We start from the raw sequence: 18120 nt of genomic DNA, 5'->3' as shown, positions 1-18120 counted from the left end.
GTTCAACCCAGATGCGGCTGAAATCCAGCGCAGCATCACGTTACCCGTCTGCATTTTCCTAACGCGCTTAACCTTGCAGACAACGTGTGCGGCGAGAGCTGGCACCTGGTGGGCAACTCGTGCTTGAAGTTCCTGACGGCCAAGGACTCCTACGACAACGCCAAGCTGGCTTGCCGCGGCCACAACGCCGTCCTGGCCTCCCTCACCACGCAGAAGAAGGTCGACTTTGTCCTCAAGGAGCTGCAGATCATGAGCGTGGTGGTAAGGCGTCAAGGCGGCGAGGGTGGCGCCATGGATAGCACGCTTTAGCACGTAGGTCTTGAAACGAGAAGCTCTCTCGCTCTAGCAGAGAGGGGAGGGCTGAGCAGTCGCACAAAGGCGGGAGGAGGGTAAGAGCATACATGAATGCCTCTTTGCCGTCTTGGTTAATTGTCCTTAAATTAAACCCAAAAAAACATGGTGCCAGCAGGTAGTAGTTAGCCTCAAGGACAACATGAGCAGCCTACTGATCTGGTCTAAAAATAGCTCACCAGTGATGGGAGACTGTGACTTACTAAGAAGAAGTCAAACTGAAGAAGAATGTGGAGTTTGTTCTTTCTTTCTTTCGTTTTACTTTATATTCCTTTTATTCGTTTTTCTTTCTTTCCTTCATTTTCTTTTTCTTTCTTGTTTTTTTCTTTCTTTCCCTTTTTCTTTCTAGTTCCTTTAATTCATTTCTTTTTTCTTTTACTTGCCTTTCTTTCCTTCATTTTCCTACTTTCCTTATTTTTTCATTTTTCTTCCTTTTTTTTTCTTAAAACGTCATCATTCCATCTCGAAACGTCACTAGAGCATCTTTAAAGTTGGGCATATCGTCAAACATACCATCGTAACATTTGGCACACCGTTTAAAAACAACAACTTTTAAACCGTTTTGAGTATATGGCTGACCGTTTTTAAACCGTCACCATATTGTCCTAAAACCTTGTCGTAATGTGAAACGTCACCCTGCTGTTTGAAGTCGTACACTCTTAATGCCAATAAAGCGTCTTGAAAGTCTTGTCCATAAAGCGGGTCGTGATCCTGCAGGTCCTGCCTGCGGTGGGAAGGCGTCGAGGGATCGGGCTTGCGGGATTGGGGCTATTGACGGCACGTTTAGCGCCCCTTTCCAGACACGATCAATCAATCCCAGAATTGCAGCGGAATGGGTGTACCGGGGAAAGTGTAATTGGAGCGGCGTTTGAGCGAGATGGAGCTCTTTTCTTTGTTTACCAGCGCGAAGGCTCCGCGCGAATTGATTTGCAGACGGGATAGTTTGCCGATAGCGCGCTTTTATCGCCGCGCTCGGCTCAGCCTGTGAAATTGATGGCGGGCCGAAGTTTCTTCTCACGTCCTTTTCTCGTTGTTGTTTTCTCGTTATCGGACCAAACCGTCATAAAGGTATTTTTGGAACGTTCCGGAATGTCCTGCAAATGCGCAGAGCACTTCATGGACGAGAGAGCACTCGACAAGCTGCTGGCAAATGTGATATTTGATCATATTGGCTTGAAGCTTCAGAATAGCAATTTGTCACTTTGTCATAAATCCGGAGACGTCGTCATACCCTCATGAATCGTCATTTCGACTGTGAAATGTTGTCACATTGCCTTGAAATTTTAGCACACCGAGAACGTCATACTGTCTTGAACATTGATCATACTTTTTAAAAAAATGAGGACATGATCTTGAATTTTCGGACTTAAATCTTGAAACTTCATCGTATCTTCTCGAGACTTCAGCATACCATCTTCAAATGCCATCTTAACCATCGCAAAACTTGAAACTTCATATTGAGCTAAAACTGAGTTGGTATATTGTCATGAAATGTTGCAATACCGCCTTGAAGTCCTATAATGTCAGAATACTTCAATACTGAAACCCTTTGTGATCCGTGCGCTTCAGTACAAAGCGATGGTGACTCCGTGGGTGGGCCTGCGCAAAATCAACGTGTCGTACTGGTGCTGGGAGGACATGTCGCCCTTCACCAACACGTCGCTGCAGTGGCTGCCCGGCGAGCCCAGTGATGCCGGATTCTGCGGCTACCTGGCAGAACCGGCCTGCAGCGGACTGAAGGCGCAGACCTGCATCAGTCCCGTCAACGGCAGTCTGTGCGAGCGGCCGGGTAAGTCCGCCGAGCCGCGCTATGCTGCGCTGATTGGGAACATTTAGCATTAGGGAGAGAGCGGCCGTCTTTGGAATCGGCTCGTCGGTAAGCAGTACAGTTTGGCTTGCTTTGATATGGTACACAATTTCCGTGGAGCTCAAGCGATGGATTGTTGGGATTAAAATTTTGATTTACCTGTAACTCAAAAAGTCAATTTTCACTAATCAGTACAGTTTGATTCTCTAAGGCAGTCGTTCTCAAATGGGGGTACATGAAATGAAGAGAATACATTTAAAAAGTAGCATTATGCATAAATCATTGAAAAATAATGATTAAATTATGTAAATATTTCAAAAAAAATATTAGTTCGTAAAATTAACATTATAGCCCTGCTGGGGTAATTTTATGAAAAATAGATTATTAAAAATTAGGGGTGACAGGCATCACTTCACTAGTTAACTCACGATTAGTCACAAATTTGATGTCTGTTCTAAATGTACAATAAAAAAATTATAGGTTTTGGAAAAAAGTGGGGAAAAAAATTGAACTAATAGAAATAGTTCAAATAATTTTTTTTACGTTTATAGCCGTCAATGGCAGTGAATGAATAAAAAAAAAAGATTATTAAAAATTAGGGGTGACAGGCATCACTTCACTAGTTAACTCACGATTAGTCACAAATTTGATGTCTGTTCTAAATGTACAATAAAAAAATTATAGGTTTTGGAAAAAAGTGGGGGGAAAAATTGAACTAATAGAAATAGTTCAAATTTTTTTTTTTACGTTTATAGCCGTCAATGGCAGTGAATGAATAAAAAAAAAAAAGATTATTAAAATTTAGGGGCGTCAGGCGATTACATTTGTAATTGTAATTAATCGCATTACTTCACTAGTTAACTCACGATTAATCACAAATTTTATATCTGTTCGAAATATATAATAAAAAAAAATTAGGTTTTCATACTCTTGTTAACAAAAATGGGAAAAAATGTTAAACTAATAAAAATTGTTCAAATACATTTTTGACGTCTATTATCGTCAATGGCAGTGAATGAGTTAATGGTGCAAATTTTTGTGTGCACAAATCTTAATTTGCAATCATTTAATTCTTATTATTATTATGAATATTATTTTAGTCAGCTTTTATTTCCAAATAGTTCAAGAGAGCCCACTAAACAAATGAAATTCCAAAGTCTATTTTGAGTCATTTCTGTTTTTCAACCCAAAATGCTTTGCGCTGGTTCTAGAGGGGCTACTTGGCGGAAAAACGATTTCACAGGGGCTACAGTACATCACTGCAAAAAATGTTGAGAACTCTAAGGTCCAGTTTAAAAGTCTCACAACTTTGCATCTCATTAGCATTAAAGTCCAACATTTTTAGTGGGCCCGTAATTGTCCCTTGTGGCTCATGTTGTCACCAAAATCCAGATTTTAATTCTATACTGTACCCGAACAACATACCTCCGGACCAGTACTGCAACTATACCACCGCCAAACCCTAAAACATCAGTAAAAGCAGTGGAACAATAGCTGGTATGTTTGTGCGAGCGTGTAAATGTATAGAATTCATATTTGACTGCATTTCATTTTTACTTTAGTAAACAATCCATTCACAGCCTTATTGCCACGCAGATGTTTTTATTTAATTCCTAATGACTCAATCCGACTGCATGACTGGAGGCCGTGTACTCGCCGCCGTCAACAACATTATTTACCAATTGCCTCATCAAATGCAACCAGTCGGAAACACGACTGCCGATCACAATAATTCACTCGTTTGACTTGAATGGTAGCCTTTCAAACGGGCCACGTGCTCACGTGTCAGGATTTGCCAGGCCTGTTGACCGTGCCGGCAAAATAAAGTCGAAACCTGCCTGGCTAAGCGTCACCATGCTAAAACCGTGTCCCTTTGCTGCTTTTCCACAGCCAACCAGAGCGCCAAGCAGTGCCGGACGCCGTGCGCCACGCGTGCTACGTGCAACGAGTGTACCAGCGGCAGCTCGGAGTGCATGTGGTGCAGCAACATGAAGCAGTGCGTGGACTCCAACGCCTACGTGGCCTCCTTCCCCTTCGGCCAGTGCATGGAGTGGTACACCCAGAGCACGTGTCCGCGTAAGACTTCAAAGTTGAACGTCAGCACCCTGGCTTGAAATTGAAGCCTGCTCTATTGAAACGAGGAGTGTCAATTGTGCCTTCATTTTGAGTTCATTTAAAGTTGCTTTAAAGTAGCACAAATAAGCGTTTGGTTTTCGTTGATTATGGCGGCACCTTTGGACAAAAGCGGTATTGTTTTCCCTGGAATTTCCCTTAAAGAGAACCACATTTCCCATGAGGCCAAGCGCACATCGTGAAATTAACTATTGAAGTAATGCAATTAATTACGATAAAAAAATGTAATCGCCTGACATCCGTAAAACTTGAAACTTTGTCAAAGCATCTTCTCTTGGGTTTTGGCCATATCGTCCGAAGTTGTGCTTTCCTAAATCTTGGCTGTACCGTCTTTTGCATATTGTCTTGAAACTTTGTCATAATGACGGAACTACTCGCATTTTGTGTAACACTTTTGACTCCGCCCTTTGAAGAGTACTCTATAATTAAAACGGACTTCCTTGAACCCCTGTCACGCCGTTTTAAAATGGGCCATACCGCAACCATCTGCAACTACACATTGAATAAATCACACGTATCAAGAGTCACGTTGATTGCAAATTCTCTTTTGTGCCGGCAGCGGAAAACTGTTCCGGCTACCGTACGTGCGGCCATTGTCTGGAGCAGCCGGGTTGCGGCTGGTGCACGGATGCCAGCAACACGGGCAAGGGCCAGTGCATGGAGGGCTCGTACCGGGGACCTTTCCAGACCTCCGTGCCGGCGCCTTCCACTCTGCCGGGTCTGCCCGCCCATCCGCCGCCTGCCCTCAATGCCAGCATGTGCCCCGGAGAGGCCCTCTACAACTGGTCCTTCATACACTGCCCAGGTGGGACCAGACGGTGGACTTCAAGGGTCCGAATTTACACTTCATTTTAAATTGAGTTTGTATTTTATTTAATGTATTTTTAAAATTTAGTTTTATTTATTTATTACATTTAGTATATTTATTTATTTATTTTTATTTATGTATGTATTTATTTATTTTTATTTTATTTAGAGTTGCACAGAATATTCCAAAATGTGTCACCTTTCATTTTCTTTCCAAAAACACAAAACATTAGACCAAACACTGATTGAGATAATTTATACCAAAAAAAAAAGAAGAAAAAAGGTTATTTTGGGTCCCAACCCAAAAAATTCAAATTGTCGATAGATGCCATAAAATGGCGGCAAAGCACTACTTTTCTACAATGACCTGACTAAATGAAGCTCTTCCTCTCATTTCACCATTTGTCATCGTTTGTTGGCATCAAGATGCCACAATATGGCGACAAAGGAATACTTTTATATTGGACAGTGTTATTGCCTGACTGAAGGAAGCTCCTCCCCTCATGCCAGCAAAGTTCCTTGGCACCAAGATGCCACTAGATGGTGCTAAAGCAATACATTTATACAGGGTGGACCGAAACTAGTCATCTCTCGCCACATTGCAGATTAAAAATTTTTTATTTTTTTTTTCAAATCATGCTTATCTAATTTTGTTATATTAAATTTTTCACTATAATTTATAGTTTATTTTGCAGTGATAATAATAATAATAATAAAAAAAAAAGCACAGACAGCTTATTAAATAATGAACAAAGATGTATTTCCTGAATGAGCTTCACATTTTCAAGTCAGCATGGCTCGAATCGGTCGATAAATGTGGAAAGAGGAAGAGTAAAAGGTCTGCATTCATTTGGGATTGTTGACATGCAAAATGTGGAGTAATTACAAATGTGGACAATTTTGGGAATATAAAAAAAATACTGCGGCAATGATCCCCCCCTTGTTTGTCTTCCTGTCAGCGTGTCAGTGCAACGGGCACAGCCGCTGCGTCAACGAGAGCGTGTGCGAGAAGTGCGAGGACCTGACCTCGGGACGCCACTGTGAGAGCTGCATCTCGGGTTTCTATGGAGACCCCACCAACGGCGGCAGCTGCCAGGGTCAGTAGGATTTTTTTATTTTTATTTTTTTTAAACAAACATCAAACTTATTATAAATGAACTCAACTTTTTTCCCCCTTTTGATGCAGCGTGCAAGTGTAACGGCCACGCCAGCATGTGTAACCCCAGCAATGGCAAATGTTTTTGTACTACCAAAGGCATCAAAGGAGACCGCTGTCACCTGTAAGTAGAACAGCCATACATTCATATCTTAACTCACACTTAAAATATTTAAAATTGAACGTATTTATACGTTTTTGGGAGCAAATGAGTTAATAGATCCCCTCAGAAGTCCCCCCAATAAAAAACATTTATTATAAACAATAAAACGTTCTATGCAGCCCCACCAGTCTAAATATGATATTGTTAATATCGTGTTGCGAGTGAAATGTGAGTTAAGCGGAAAAATCAAGCCTTTTTTTTATCCGTCTCATGGGGCGGCCATTTTGCCACTTGCTGTCGACTGAAGATGACATCAATGTTGCTGAGGGGCTCAGCTAACAACCAATCACAGTGCATCTTCAAAAAAACAGGTGAACTGTGATTGGCCGTTCCCCGAGCAACTGTGATGTCATCTTCAGTCGACAGCAAGGGGCAAAATGGCCGCCCCTCGAGATGAATAGAAACGGCTGGATTTTGCTTCATAACTCATATTCTACAATTGCAATATTGATCAGAATGTCATGTTTAGACTCGTGAGGTCGCATATAATTGTCAAGAAATTTGGCTTCCCCTTTAATAATATCGTTCGTAGCCAATTTGTATCATAAAATATGATTACTTTGAAAAGGAGTGATATCGGCTGATAAAATTAGTCTGGCCTTGGTTCTTTCCACTCCGCTCTTTACAGTCCACTGTTGTCCGTATTGTACTTTCACTTTTATTGTCCAGCATATTGTCATGCATTAACATCCCTCATGTCGTCCCGCCCACTTGAGTCCCAGCGGGGCCTCGTTGCGTTGTCATTTAATAAGTGCCATCAAATGGACAGCGCAGACTATTTGGAGGCCCAGCTTGACGTTTCCCGACCGCACGCTGAGCAGAGCGCGCTCACGCGCAGCGTGTCGGACATTATGCATCTGTTCATTAATGCCTGTGGATGGATTGTGATTACTTTTGCCAACGCACGCACGCAGTTAATAGCCATTGTTCTGTGTTTCGGTCCGATGGAGCAGAATGAAGTAACCATCATGTTTGTTGTCCGTTTTTCATCACTTTGTTGTTCATCATTTTTTATTTTGTGTTCCAGGTGCGAGCTGGAAAACCGTTACCAAGGCAACCCTCTGAAAGGCACATGCTACTGTAAGTACCATGAAGACCGGTCACGTCATTCCCAACCGCTGTGTCGGGAAAGGATCCACTTTCACTTAATTGGTTGCAAAATAATAATAATAATTGACTTCAAATAATGAAATCTTTGTTCATCTATCTATGCCAGTAACATATGGTTGACAGGCAGAACAATGAAATGCTCTTCTGCTCGATGCCAGATAGTCCAAATAACCTGTGTTTCCACCTGTTGCCAATCATACGACAGAACAATTGCTTTGTATTCAACTAAACAGGCCGAGACTTCATACTAGCATCAATTCGTCTGTAAATTGAGACGACGTCGTCATTATTTCAATGTGCACAAGGGGAAAAAAAACTTCGGCTAACGTTTGCTGTTTCTGGCCTATTTTCAGGGCTTTATTTTAACGCCTTGAGATGCCACAAGATGGCGCTAAAGCCCTGGCTAATAGGAAAATAATAATTTGTGCTAAGGATGTGCTAACAATTGATGCACATTCAATTCAGCGGGGATGTCCTACCAATACGTGTTTTCCAGGAAAAAGCTGGTTGAAAAAAAAAATATATACTGTTGGAAATATGTCAGCAAATAGTGAGATTTTATGGTTATAAAAGCTAGCAAAAATGTCATATAATGTGATATCATAAATGAGCTTTTACGGGTCATTTTTCTATTATTTATTTTAAAATTATTATTTATTTTAAAATATTATTTATTTATTATTTTTATTCTTTGTTATTACTGTTAGGCCGTACAGAAGGAGGGTCGAACAGGGTCATTTTATTAAACAAATATTCTTTTTTTTGGGGGGGGGGGGCAAATGCTCCATTAAAAAATACAAAAAACTAAGAAAAAATAACCAAAAACAAAAATATTTTCAAACAAAATAAAAAGTAGCAAACTTGCCCTAAAAACTAAAATAAACTGAATGCATAAAAACTAACTCTAATGAAAAATGTGACTGTGCTGTGAGATTTTTTCTAGTGTAAAATAAGTCCCTCGGGGGGAGAAATCATATTCAGGCGACGCTAACGGGATCGCCGAGGTCGATGCTAATGCGCACTTACGCTCCACTTGAATCAGAGCGGGCCTCGTCGGGTTTGATGCCAGGAAGACGTGACAAGAAGCAGATGCCGCTCGTCTGCATTCGAAGTGCGACGGAAAGTCAATCGATTCAATTTTTTTTTTTTTTTTGCTGCTTTTTCTTCCCGCGTAATCATTTTCATTTTATAGCGGCAGCAGCAGGTTAGCATCAAGCATCTCATTAAGCCTCAGGGTCCGCGTACATAACAATCTACAAGAGTGGCTCGTACGTTCCAGGCGGCTGACGGTCACCCGGCCTATTTTCCATTCAAATTATCTCTTACTGCAATAATAATAATAATAATACTTTTTGCACACACGCTGTACACCACAGATTACATCTCCAAGTTCTTACAGAGATAAACCAAAAATGTAATTACATGACAAATTAACTCTTTGACTGCCAAAAACGTTAAATAACGTTTAGTAAAATCCTATGGAGGAGTGCCAAAGACGTTAAAAGACGTTTGTTTCAAAACAGAGGTGAAACTAACTATTTTCTATTGTTGATTACTGAAAAACGGAATAAGGTAGAAACAAACTTTTTTTTTCTGATGAAAGATGAGAGTCCAATCTTTCATTTGGTAGTATGTGTGTTTCCATAGTCCAAACACATAATTTTCTATGGACCTTGAAAGATCAGTCAAAATGCTTAAAATCGGCTGGCACCCTTTTCTGTAAACGTCTGGCAGTCAAAGAGTTAAAAAATATTGGTTAAAAAAAAAGAAAATGACAAAACCTAAAACATTAGGAATTGAGCAAAAAGTGATAGAAAAAATTACAGGGACATAACAAAAAATGAACAGAAAAAAATACACACATAAATGGACGAATATTTTTAAAAAATAAGACGACTGTTAAAGAAGTAAATCACTCACAACAAAATTCTATTGCGTCGTAATTCAAACTAGTGCTGTCACTATTGAATATTTTTAGAATCGATTAGTCTTATCAATTATAACTTTGTTTCTAACCTGCCAAACAGACACCCTGCTGATCGACTACCAATTCACCTTCAGCCTGTCTCAGGAGGACGACCGCTACTACACGGCCATCAACTTTGTGGCCACGCCCGAGGAGGTGAGTCATGCTGGTGCCTCGCGCCGTCTTCTCCAGCACCTTTTGCTGCTTTTTTTTTTTTTTTTAGCGCCACCTGTTGCTTGGGAATACAATTTCCATCTTTTGCCTACTTAGCCAAACCGAGATTTAGACATGTTCATCAACGCTTCCAAGAACTTCAACCTCAACATCACCTGGGCCGCCAGTTTCACAGGTAAGCTCTTAATCAATATAGGAATGAACGAAGCGCTTTGCTAACGTGCGTTTGTTGTTGTTGTTGTTGCTGTCCAGCGGGTACTCAGAGCGGCGAGGAGATCCCCATCGTGTCGCGCAGCAACATCAAGGAGTTCAAGGACAGCTTCTCCAACGAAAACTTTGACTTCCGCAACAGCCCCAACATCACCTTTTTCGTCTATGTCAGCAATTTCACCTGGCCCATCAAGATACAGGTGAGCACAGTGCAGCGCTAGCCTTATGAAAACTTTGTTTAGCCATTAGCATTAGCATCACAACTTGATTATATCCATCCATCTTCACTTTCCAACTTTCTTGGCGTGAGCGACCTCCGTCACAAAACATCGAGATTCTGTTTTCCATTAAGAATTGATCTCTTGACGGGGTTGATAATAATTATAACGACGGTTGCAATAAAAATATCCCTCATCATGCTAGATCAGATCTTAAAGTGTTTTTTAAAAAAAAAAATCTTTAATAATAAAAGCAGAAAGAAAAACAACGATACAAAAAAAGATACAGTAATTTAGATAATTAATTAATTCAAAAATAGATACAAAAAATAAAGAAATGACAAAAGAAAAATAATCTGACAAATAAAAAGATGAAATGAAATAAGAAGAAAATGAGCATAATGACAAAATTAGAAAACGGGTAAGATAAATAATTACTGAGATGAAGCTAAAAAAATTAACAAACATAAATATATATAAATAAATAAAAGAACATGACAAAAATGGGGGAGGGGGATGATAAATACTTAATAAATAAAATAAAAGTAATTTAATAAACAGTATTGTGACATATGTGCTTTTGTAATTATGGGATTAAAGTAGCCAATGATACACTTAACAAACAAGTTAATATTAGACAACACAGGAATAAATCAGCCTTAAAATGGAACATGCAACTTTTATTTTAGGTTTATGTTACTGTGGATGACAAACATTTTCACGTGCATGTCAGTTGGCTCTTATCCCTAATGTTCTGTCCTGTGAGGTTTCTTTTTCCTTGCGGGGTGTGTTTGTTTTGCCTTGCAACGTCCACCTGAAGCACATGAATAGGATTCTTGTGCGCGCTGATGCACTGTGCGGTCCCGCTTGAATGCGCGTCTTCATGCCTCGGCGGAAGCACTTTGCGTGTGTTCGCGAGTGGCGAACGCGGCTCGGCCCGTTGACATTCCCAGCAAATCCGCCCTCCGCCCGCCCTTTTAAGTTTGCCAACAACAAAGTCTTGCCGGCCAAGGGCTTCATGCACAGCAACTTTTCAAGTCGGACTCTTGTCGTTCTGGCCAAACGCGCCGAGCTTCGGACAGGTTCGCTTTAAAAGGAGAGATGCAAAGATTATTGCATTTGGATTTGAGGATTATGTTTTGGATCGAATCGGGAAAACGAGAATGGCAGCGCGCGCCGTTTGTTGATCAACAACTGCGATAGCTAGCATCGTCCGTCGCTGTAAAACCCACAAAGACAGGTAAGCAGAACTGCGAACCTGGAATCTGATGGGGGTGGCAGTTTACAAACTAACGCAATGCCTTTTTAAAAAGATTGAAAACAATCTAATTACAGAGAATAAAAAAAAAGTAACTTAAAAAAATATGACAAAAATAAAGAAAATTAAAAAAGGATGGCAAAAATAACATGCACAGATAATGCAATTACAGATAATAAAGAAAATGACAAAATAAAAATGAAAAACATAAAACAAAACATGATAACACAGATGAATGAATTACAAACAGAGCAAGTGCATCCTGTAATTGGCCCGATTATCACATACGAAATATTAGTTGAACGGCGTCAAACTTTAACCTCCCATTCCTTTTCAACACCGCACTCTGACCTCTCCATAAATCCATACATAAAAACCTTCATGGCACATGAAATATTCATGGGCTAATCCCACATGTTGCTATGCTAATCCCACCTATGGTGACGAATTAAAAGCAGCAGTTCCGACAATGACAACTTGTCGTGGCGCAGGAGGTCGGAGGTGGGCTTTCGGGAGGTGTCACAGTTACACAAGGCTGCCACAGTGGGGCGCTGTGGCGTTGCGGCTGGAGAGGGGTTTGGGGGGGTACGTGTGGGTGGGATTAGTAGCGCACTTCCTTTGTTGCCCCTGGCAACCTTGATTAAGGAGCTAGTCGTTAATACAATTGCTTTTGTCATGATTGACTTTTCTTCTGCCCACCGCAAGTGAGCGCACACGCACGAACGCACACGCACACGCACACTATTGTGCGGCTCACACAAACCTGTTAGCAGCAATGCTACTAAAAGCACATATGCCAATGCTGGACTCTGATGGTGGCCGTTATACTTAGGGGTTCGTTAGGGCTTCAAATTAGGGTTTCAAGTTAAACTCCAAGCCAGTTTGGCGTTTTAAGACCGTGTTAAAGTTTCAAGTTCGGGATTCAACTTGAACTTTCAAATCGGTGTTAGGGTCTCCAAATAGGGTTTCAAAACAGTGATAGGGTTTCAAGTTAGTCTTTTAAGACAGGCTTAGTGTTTGAAGTTGGGGTTTCAAGACATGGTTAGGCTATCAAACTAAGGTTTTTAGAATATGGTCCCAAATCAGGTGTAAGGTTTTAAGAGGAGGTTAGGGTGTTTAATTGGCATTTGGCAAGACAGGGTTAAGGTTTCAAATTAGGCTTTCATGTCAGGTGTAGGTTTTTTAAGACAAGGATAGGGTTTCAAGACACATTTATGGTTTCAGAGTAGGGGTTTGAGTCAGGGTTAGTCTTTCAAGTGAGTGTTGGGGGTTCAAATTAGGGTTTCAATTTAGGCTTCCAAACCAGGTGTAAGGTTTCAAGATCAGGTTTGGGTCTCAGATTAGCGTGTCAGTTTTCATATTGTGGTTTCAAGTCTGGGGTAGGGTTTGAAATAAAGGTTACGGTTTTTAATGAGTGCATCGGCCTCTATTGAATAGATGGCGTGACCTCTGACCTGTACAACCCAATTGGAAAAAGAAAACCTTTACACGGGGAAGTCAACTGGGAAGTGTGCGCACCCTCTCATAAATGTGTAAACCTTCGTCGGCACACGTCGTCAATTTAGCCCCAAATAACGTTCAGCTGTTCTCCTTCTAGGTTGCATTGATAGTGGAAAAGGCTTCCCTTGATCTTATCGACGCCTCGCCCCTCTGCGGTTTAGTAATCCAGATGTGCTGACGCCATGTTGTGTCTCATCCACAGATCGCCTTCTCGCAGCACAGCAACTTCATGGACCTGGTTCAGTTCTTTGTCACCTTCTTCAGGTCAGCGCACAAGCACACGACGTGACACCAATGTGTGTGTGTGGGGGGGGGGGGGTGTCTGTGTGTGTGTGTGATGAAGGCTCAGTGGTCCGCGTGGCATCTCTTCAGGAAGTGCTCTAATGTGTTATTGATTTTAAAAATGACTGCCAAAGATTGAGTGCGGAGGCGTGTCCACTGCGCGCTTGATTGCGTGTGTGTGCGTGCGTGCAGTAGGTTGCGCTACACACGCGCGCACACACACACACACACACACACATACGAGTGCGCCATGGCCAGGAAAAGTCATGTCCACTCACTGGACACACAATCTAATGACATCCAACACCATGATCAGCATTTTGACAGACACACACAAGTGATACGGTTTCAAGAATGGGTTAGGGTTTCAAATTTGGTGGGTCCAAGACCGGTTTGGTGTTGTAGATTAGGTTAGTGTTTGAAGACAGGGTTAGGGTTTCAAGATGATGTCAGGCTTTTAGATTAGGGTTTCAAGCAAAAATTAGGGTTTCAATTTCAAATCCAAGCATCAAGTACACTTTAGGGTTTCAAATCAAGGTTAGTGTTCTAAGTTAGTTTCAAGTATGGTTTCAAAATAGTGTCACTGTTGGGGTATGAAGTTCGGGTTTTAACTCTTTGACTGCCAGACGTTTTCAGAAAAGGGATGCCGTGGGTGCCAGCCGATTTAAGCATTTTTGACTGATCTTTCAAGGCCCTACCAAATGAAGGATTGGACTCTCATCTTTCATCAGAAAAAAAAAGTTTGTTTCTACCTTATTCCGTTTTTCAGTAATCAACAATAGAAAATGGTTAGTTTCACCTCTGTTTTGAAACAAACGTCTTTTAACGTCTTTGGCACTCCTCCATAGGATTTTACGAAACGTTATTTGACGTTTTTGGTAGTCAAAGAGTTAAGAAAAGGTTCGCGTTTCAGTATTGGCTTTGGAGTCAGGGTTGTAAGTCTGCGCTAGGGTATGAAGTTGGGTTTGAAAGTGCGTTTTGCAGCCAGCGCGGGTGCTGCCGTGCTTGTCGCGTCGCAATTAGCAGTCAGGTGAAGTGTGCGCTTTTGCTTTTGCTCCTCCTGCTGTGTTTATTCCTTCCAACTTTATCCTGCGGTGAGACCTGATGTTCCAGAAAATTCACATTTCTTCTTCCCCCGAGAGTGAAACTTGTCGTGGCGCACTGCGGCTGCCATTAAAAAAAAAAAAAAAGGGAAAAAAAGGTGCGCTTGGTTCCGGGAGACTCGGTGTGGGTATTTTTAGCATGACGCCGTCCCGGTGGGAAGCCCAGTCCTGCTCTTTTTGTGTGCGCGCACGCACACACATGCGTCTTTAACCCACTACACTAAACTGCATTACACACACATACGGGTCGTATCGGTTTGAAAACGAGTTGCGTCCCGCAAACACAATTCTGAACATTTTATTTACTTCAAACAACAGCTCTGGTGGCGTTAAATGTATTTCGACTCTTTCTACTTAACATCACAAAAGCTAAGCTAGCATGTCAGAAACCTGCAGCACGTTCAAAAGAAATCCGCTTTTGGATCATATTTGCAGGTTTGAGTTTTTGTCAGCAAATACTTCATATTCAAAAGCAATTTAATCATCACTGAACTCAACTCACAATAAAGAAGGACTTTGGAATGTTTCACACGCTCCCAAAAAAATAGCATAATAGTTTGTTTTTTTAACACTTTAAAGGCAATTTAACGTACATTGAAGCAGCAAAAAAGACAAAAGAAATGTAGGTGATTAGTAGATGATTTATGAAGAAAACATGCATATTTTCTGTATCTTGAAGAAAAAAGTTTGAAGCAAACGTGCGTATTAAAAAAAAACACTTGTTAGTTTCTGGTTGAAAGCTGTTTTGAGCTTTCGTCAAATTTGACAACATGCTGTTACATCTCACATTTGCGTCTTTTCATATTCAGTGAAGGCAATTTGAGCTTACTATGAATCTAATGTACACATTTTCATAAACATCAAATTTAATTTGTCTCCTTCACCAAAACTAACACACGTCATGTTTGTAAACATTGAAATTGATTATTTAGTGTTATATTGCCAAAATGAATATACATTTTTTTTAATTTAAAAATTGACAATTTAGCTTTTATTAAATCAGGCATACGTGATTTTTTTTTTTTTAGGATGATTTAGTCTATGCTGAGTTTTTTTGAAAACATTTAAGAGCATTTTATTTAGCCTATTTCAACCTAGCATATAATTTAAGCTTGAACACAATTTGAGTGTTTTCATGTTTGCATACAAACAGAAATGCTTTCATTGAAGAATATTTTTTTCTTCTTCTTAGTTGACCGAGCTTCTTTTTCCCCTCTAAAGTAATTCCTCTTCAAGAAAAAGTTTATTTTTATTCATTTTTTTTTTTAAACTCAGATGGCAGTTGGCGGGTCGGCAAAGCCCCTCCCGTCCTGTCAGGTGTCACGCTGGCGCTAGGCTAATTAGCGGCGCGAGAGGGCGCTTAGAGGAGAAGCTGTCCAAGGTAAACAGCAGCTTGAAGATGCGCCGTTTAAACACTTTGCGACAGGCAGGCAGGTGGCATTTGCTTCATTTTGGTACTTGGGCCTTCAAAGTGTTGCGGGGGGGGGGGGATTAATCTACCTCTTAATGCTACCATCATCCACCTTGACGGTTATAGAAACCAAACATTGTATACAAAAACGCAATATAAAAGTAAACACAGCTATTGCACCACAATTAATATGTGAGAAATAACACGATTAAAAACACAAAACATTGAAATAAAATACAGCAAACCGCCACATAAGTTCAAATTGATCTGTTAACAGCCCTTTTCAAGTAACTTATCGTTGAAAATCTTTGCAGCTGTCTTAGCCTTTTAGCTTACTGTACGTTCATCATGGTTACAGCTTGGCCGTACTGGCAGATGAATCATTTGTGTAGCACTTTTCTCAACACCGAGGCACTCGACAAGTACACAGACGGGTAAGAAAAAAAGACTAACCTTATCGTTAAGTCTTGCAGTGAGGCAGCTAGCTAGCTAGCTAGCCAGCAGTATCAAGCTGTGTTCAAGTTCGGCTATCGGCTATCGGTGTCCATGGCTACCGCTAGCGGAGTAATGGCCGCCACATCCAATAATACAACGTAGGTTCCACATTGCATTGTGAGAAAGCTAAGAATATCATTTTTCTTGTTAATTAGCTAGGCGGCTAGTAACAGTGTTAGCTTAGTAAGTTATTCTGAGAACTAATTAAGAGCAAAGCCCGTCGATAGCTTCTACCTTACTTGCAATGAGTGACGCACAGAGCCGATGATGATTATGGCGCAAGAATCACAACTAATTCTTCCGGCTGTCAAATCCAAGACCTTCCTAACACTCTGGCTAGCAGTTTTTTCTCACGAGTTCTTCCCAGGGCTAATTAAGAGCAAAACTTTCACTGAGCTAAGCGCGGTGTGAGCAGAAGCACAACTGATCTTTGCCAAGCCTGATCACAAATTGATCAAAAGTGCGTCAATCACGTTTTGTTTTTCTTCGAAAATTTTGTGCATTTGTTTAACATAACTTCACATTCATCTTGTATAGTTGAAGTTGGATCGGACGGTACTATTTATTGCAAAGGCAGATTAGATTGACATGGCAACACAGAAGCTGAAATCTGATTGGACGGATGTTCGCTATTCCGCTCTCGCCGTCGTGTTGCAGTTTGCCCCGTAGCGGTTCTCCTGCTGTCAGCTCGTCCCGACAGGCTTCTCTCTCTCTCTCTCTCTCTCTCTCTCTCTCTCTCTCTCTCTCTCTCTCTCTCTCTCTCTCTCTCTCTCTCTCTCTCTCTCTCTCTCTCTCGCACTCTCTCTCTCTCGCACTCTCTCTCTCTCTCTCTCTCTCTCTCTCTCTCTCTCTCTCGCACTCTCTCTTGTTCTTGCACTCTCTCTCGCGCTCTCTCTTGTTCTCGCACTCTCTCTCGCGCTCTCTCTTGTTCTCTCTCTCTCTCTCTCTCTCTCCCTGGCCCTCGTCCATTCTGCTGGGAAACAAGCTCAACACCCCCCGCACCACCAACATATCTTTTCACAAACCTCAAAGAACATTCCAAGAATCTTTTTTTTTTGGTGAACATGTTTTTTTAATTTTTTTTATTATTATTTTTTTTTTTTACATCAAACACATTTTAATCTTTAGTGTAACAAATGTATGTTTCCGAAAACGACAAAAGCGATTTATTCTTCAATATGTCGCCGGAATAAGATTTTGAAAACATCAAAGACGATGAATTCTGCCATTTGTAAACATTGAACAGGCAAATTTCGTACACAAAGATCATTTCACTTCAGTTAACCCAATTTCCAGGTTTTCGTCAACAATTAAGATAACTTACGTTGTTTTTATGAATCGTAATTGAGAATAAAACTCAGACTATTTCATGTTCAAATAACCAAATTTGTGTTTTTTTTTGTTTGTTTTTTACATAAATCAACAACCACTTAGTCTTGAATGTATTATTGAGTTTTTGTGATTATCAAAGAACTAAAGTTAACATCAAAACAATTTTTGGGGTCGCTGAACCCGATGTATGCGTTTTTGCAAACATTTTTCAGAGGGTGTTGCTGTTTTTTTTTATTTTTTATTCTTCCTGCCAAAGCATCCAAATGAAAGACGGAAAGGTCATTTTTTTTCCACCCTCGATGAAGTTGTTAAAGGTGCGAGCTAGAACGGCGCGGCGGGAACTGGTGACAGGAAATCATCAAAAAGGCGTGACGCTCGCCCAATGAGCTTTTGGATTGCCATGAGATTTCGGCGCCTCTGATGTGTTTGAACGCATGCGCACGCACACACACACACACACACACACACACACAAACACACACTTCTGATGTGTCAGAACAGAGTGAATTTATTTGTACAATAAAGTTTAAAGGTGGTATCATCAAAATGGAAATGTATCAAGGCCTTTTGGGTATTGGACATGGTGGCCTTCGACACGTTGTGCATGCGTGCGCGTGCGTGCGTGTGCGCATGTTGCTGACACA

The 18120-nt window shown here is 41.0% G+C and overlaps 1 protein-coding gene across 1 annotated transcript in view; it reads left to right on the top strand.

Annotated features, from left to right (window-relative positions):
* atrn (attractin) overlaps window positions 1-18120 on the top strand; it is a 48803-nt gene that overhangs the window by 15362 nt on the left and 15321 nt on the right. The window contains exons 15-25 of the mRNA XM_077563605.1: window positions 80-261; window positions 1921-2140; window positions 4049-4234; window positions 4851-5096; window positions 6058-6195; window positions 6285-6378; window positions 7445-7497; window positions 9555-9649; window positions 9764-9842; window positions 9920-10077; window positions 13056-13117. Of these exons, the coding sequence (XP_077419731.1) occupies window positions 80-261; window positions 1921-2140; window positions 4049-4234; window positions 4851-5096; window positions 6058-6195; window positions 6285-6378; window positions 7445-7497; window positions 9555-9649; window positions 9764-9842; window positions 9920-10077; window positions 13056-13117 (1513 nt within the window). The remainder of the gene's footprint in view (window positions 1-79; window positions 262-1920; window positions 2141-4048; window positions 4235-4850; window positions 5097-6057; window positions 6196-6284; window positions 6379-7444; window positions 7498-9554; window positions 9650-9763; window positions 9843-9919; window positions 10078-13055; window positions 13118-18120) is intronic.

The sequence above is a fragment of the Vanacampus margaritifer genome, chromosome 1 (genome assembly GCF_051991255.1).
Source record: "Vanacampus margaritifer isolate UIUO_Vmar chromosome 1, RoL_Vmar_1.0, whole genome shotgun sequence".
Taxonomy (NCBI): domain Eukaryota; kingdom Metazoa; phylum Chordata; class Actinopteri; order Syngnathiformes; family Syngnathidae; genus Vanacampus; species Vanacampus margaritifer.
The sequence above is the reverse complement of the archived record's forward strand: the minus strand, read 5'-3'. Positions and strand labels throughout refer to the sequence as shown.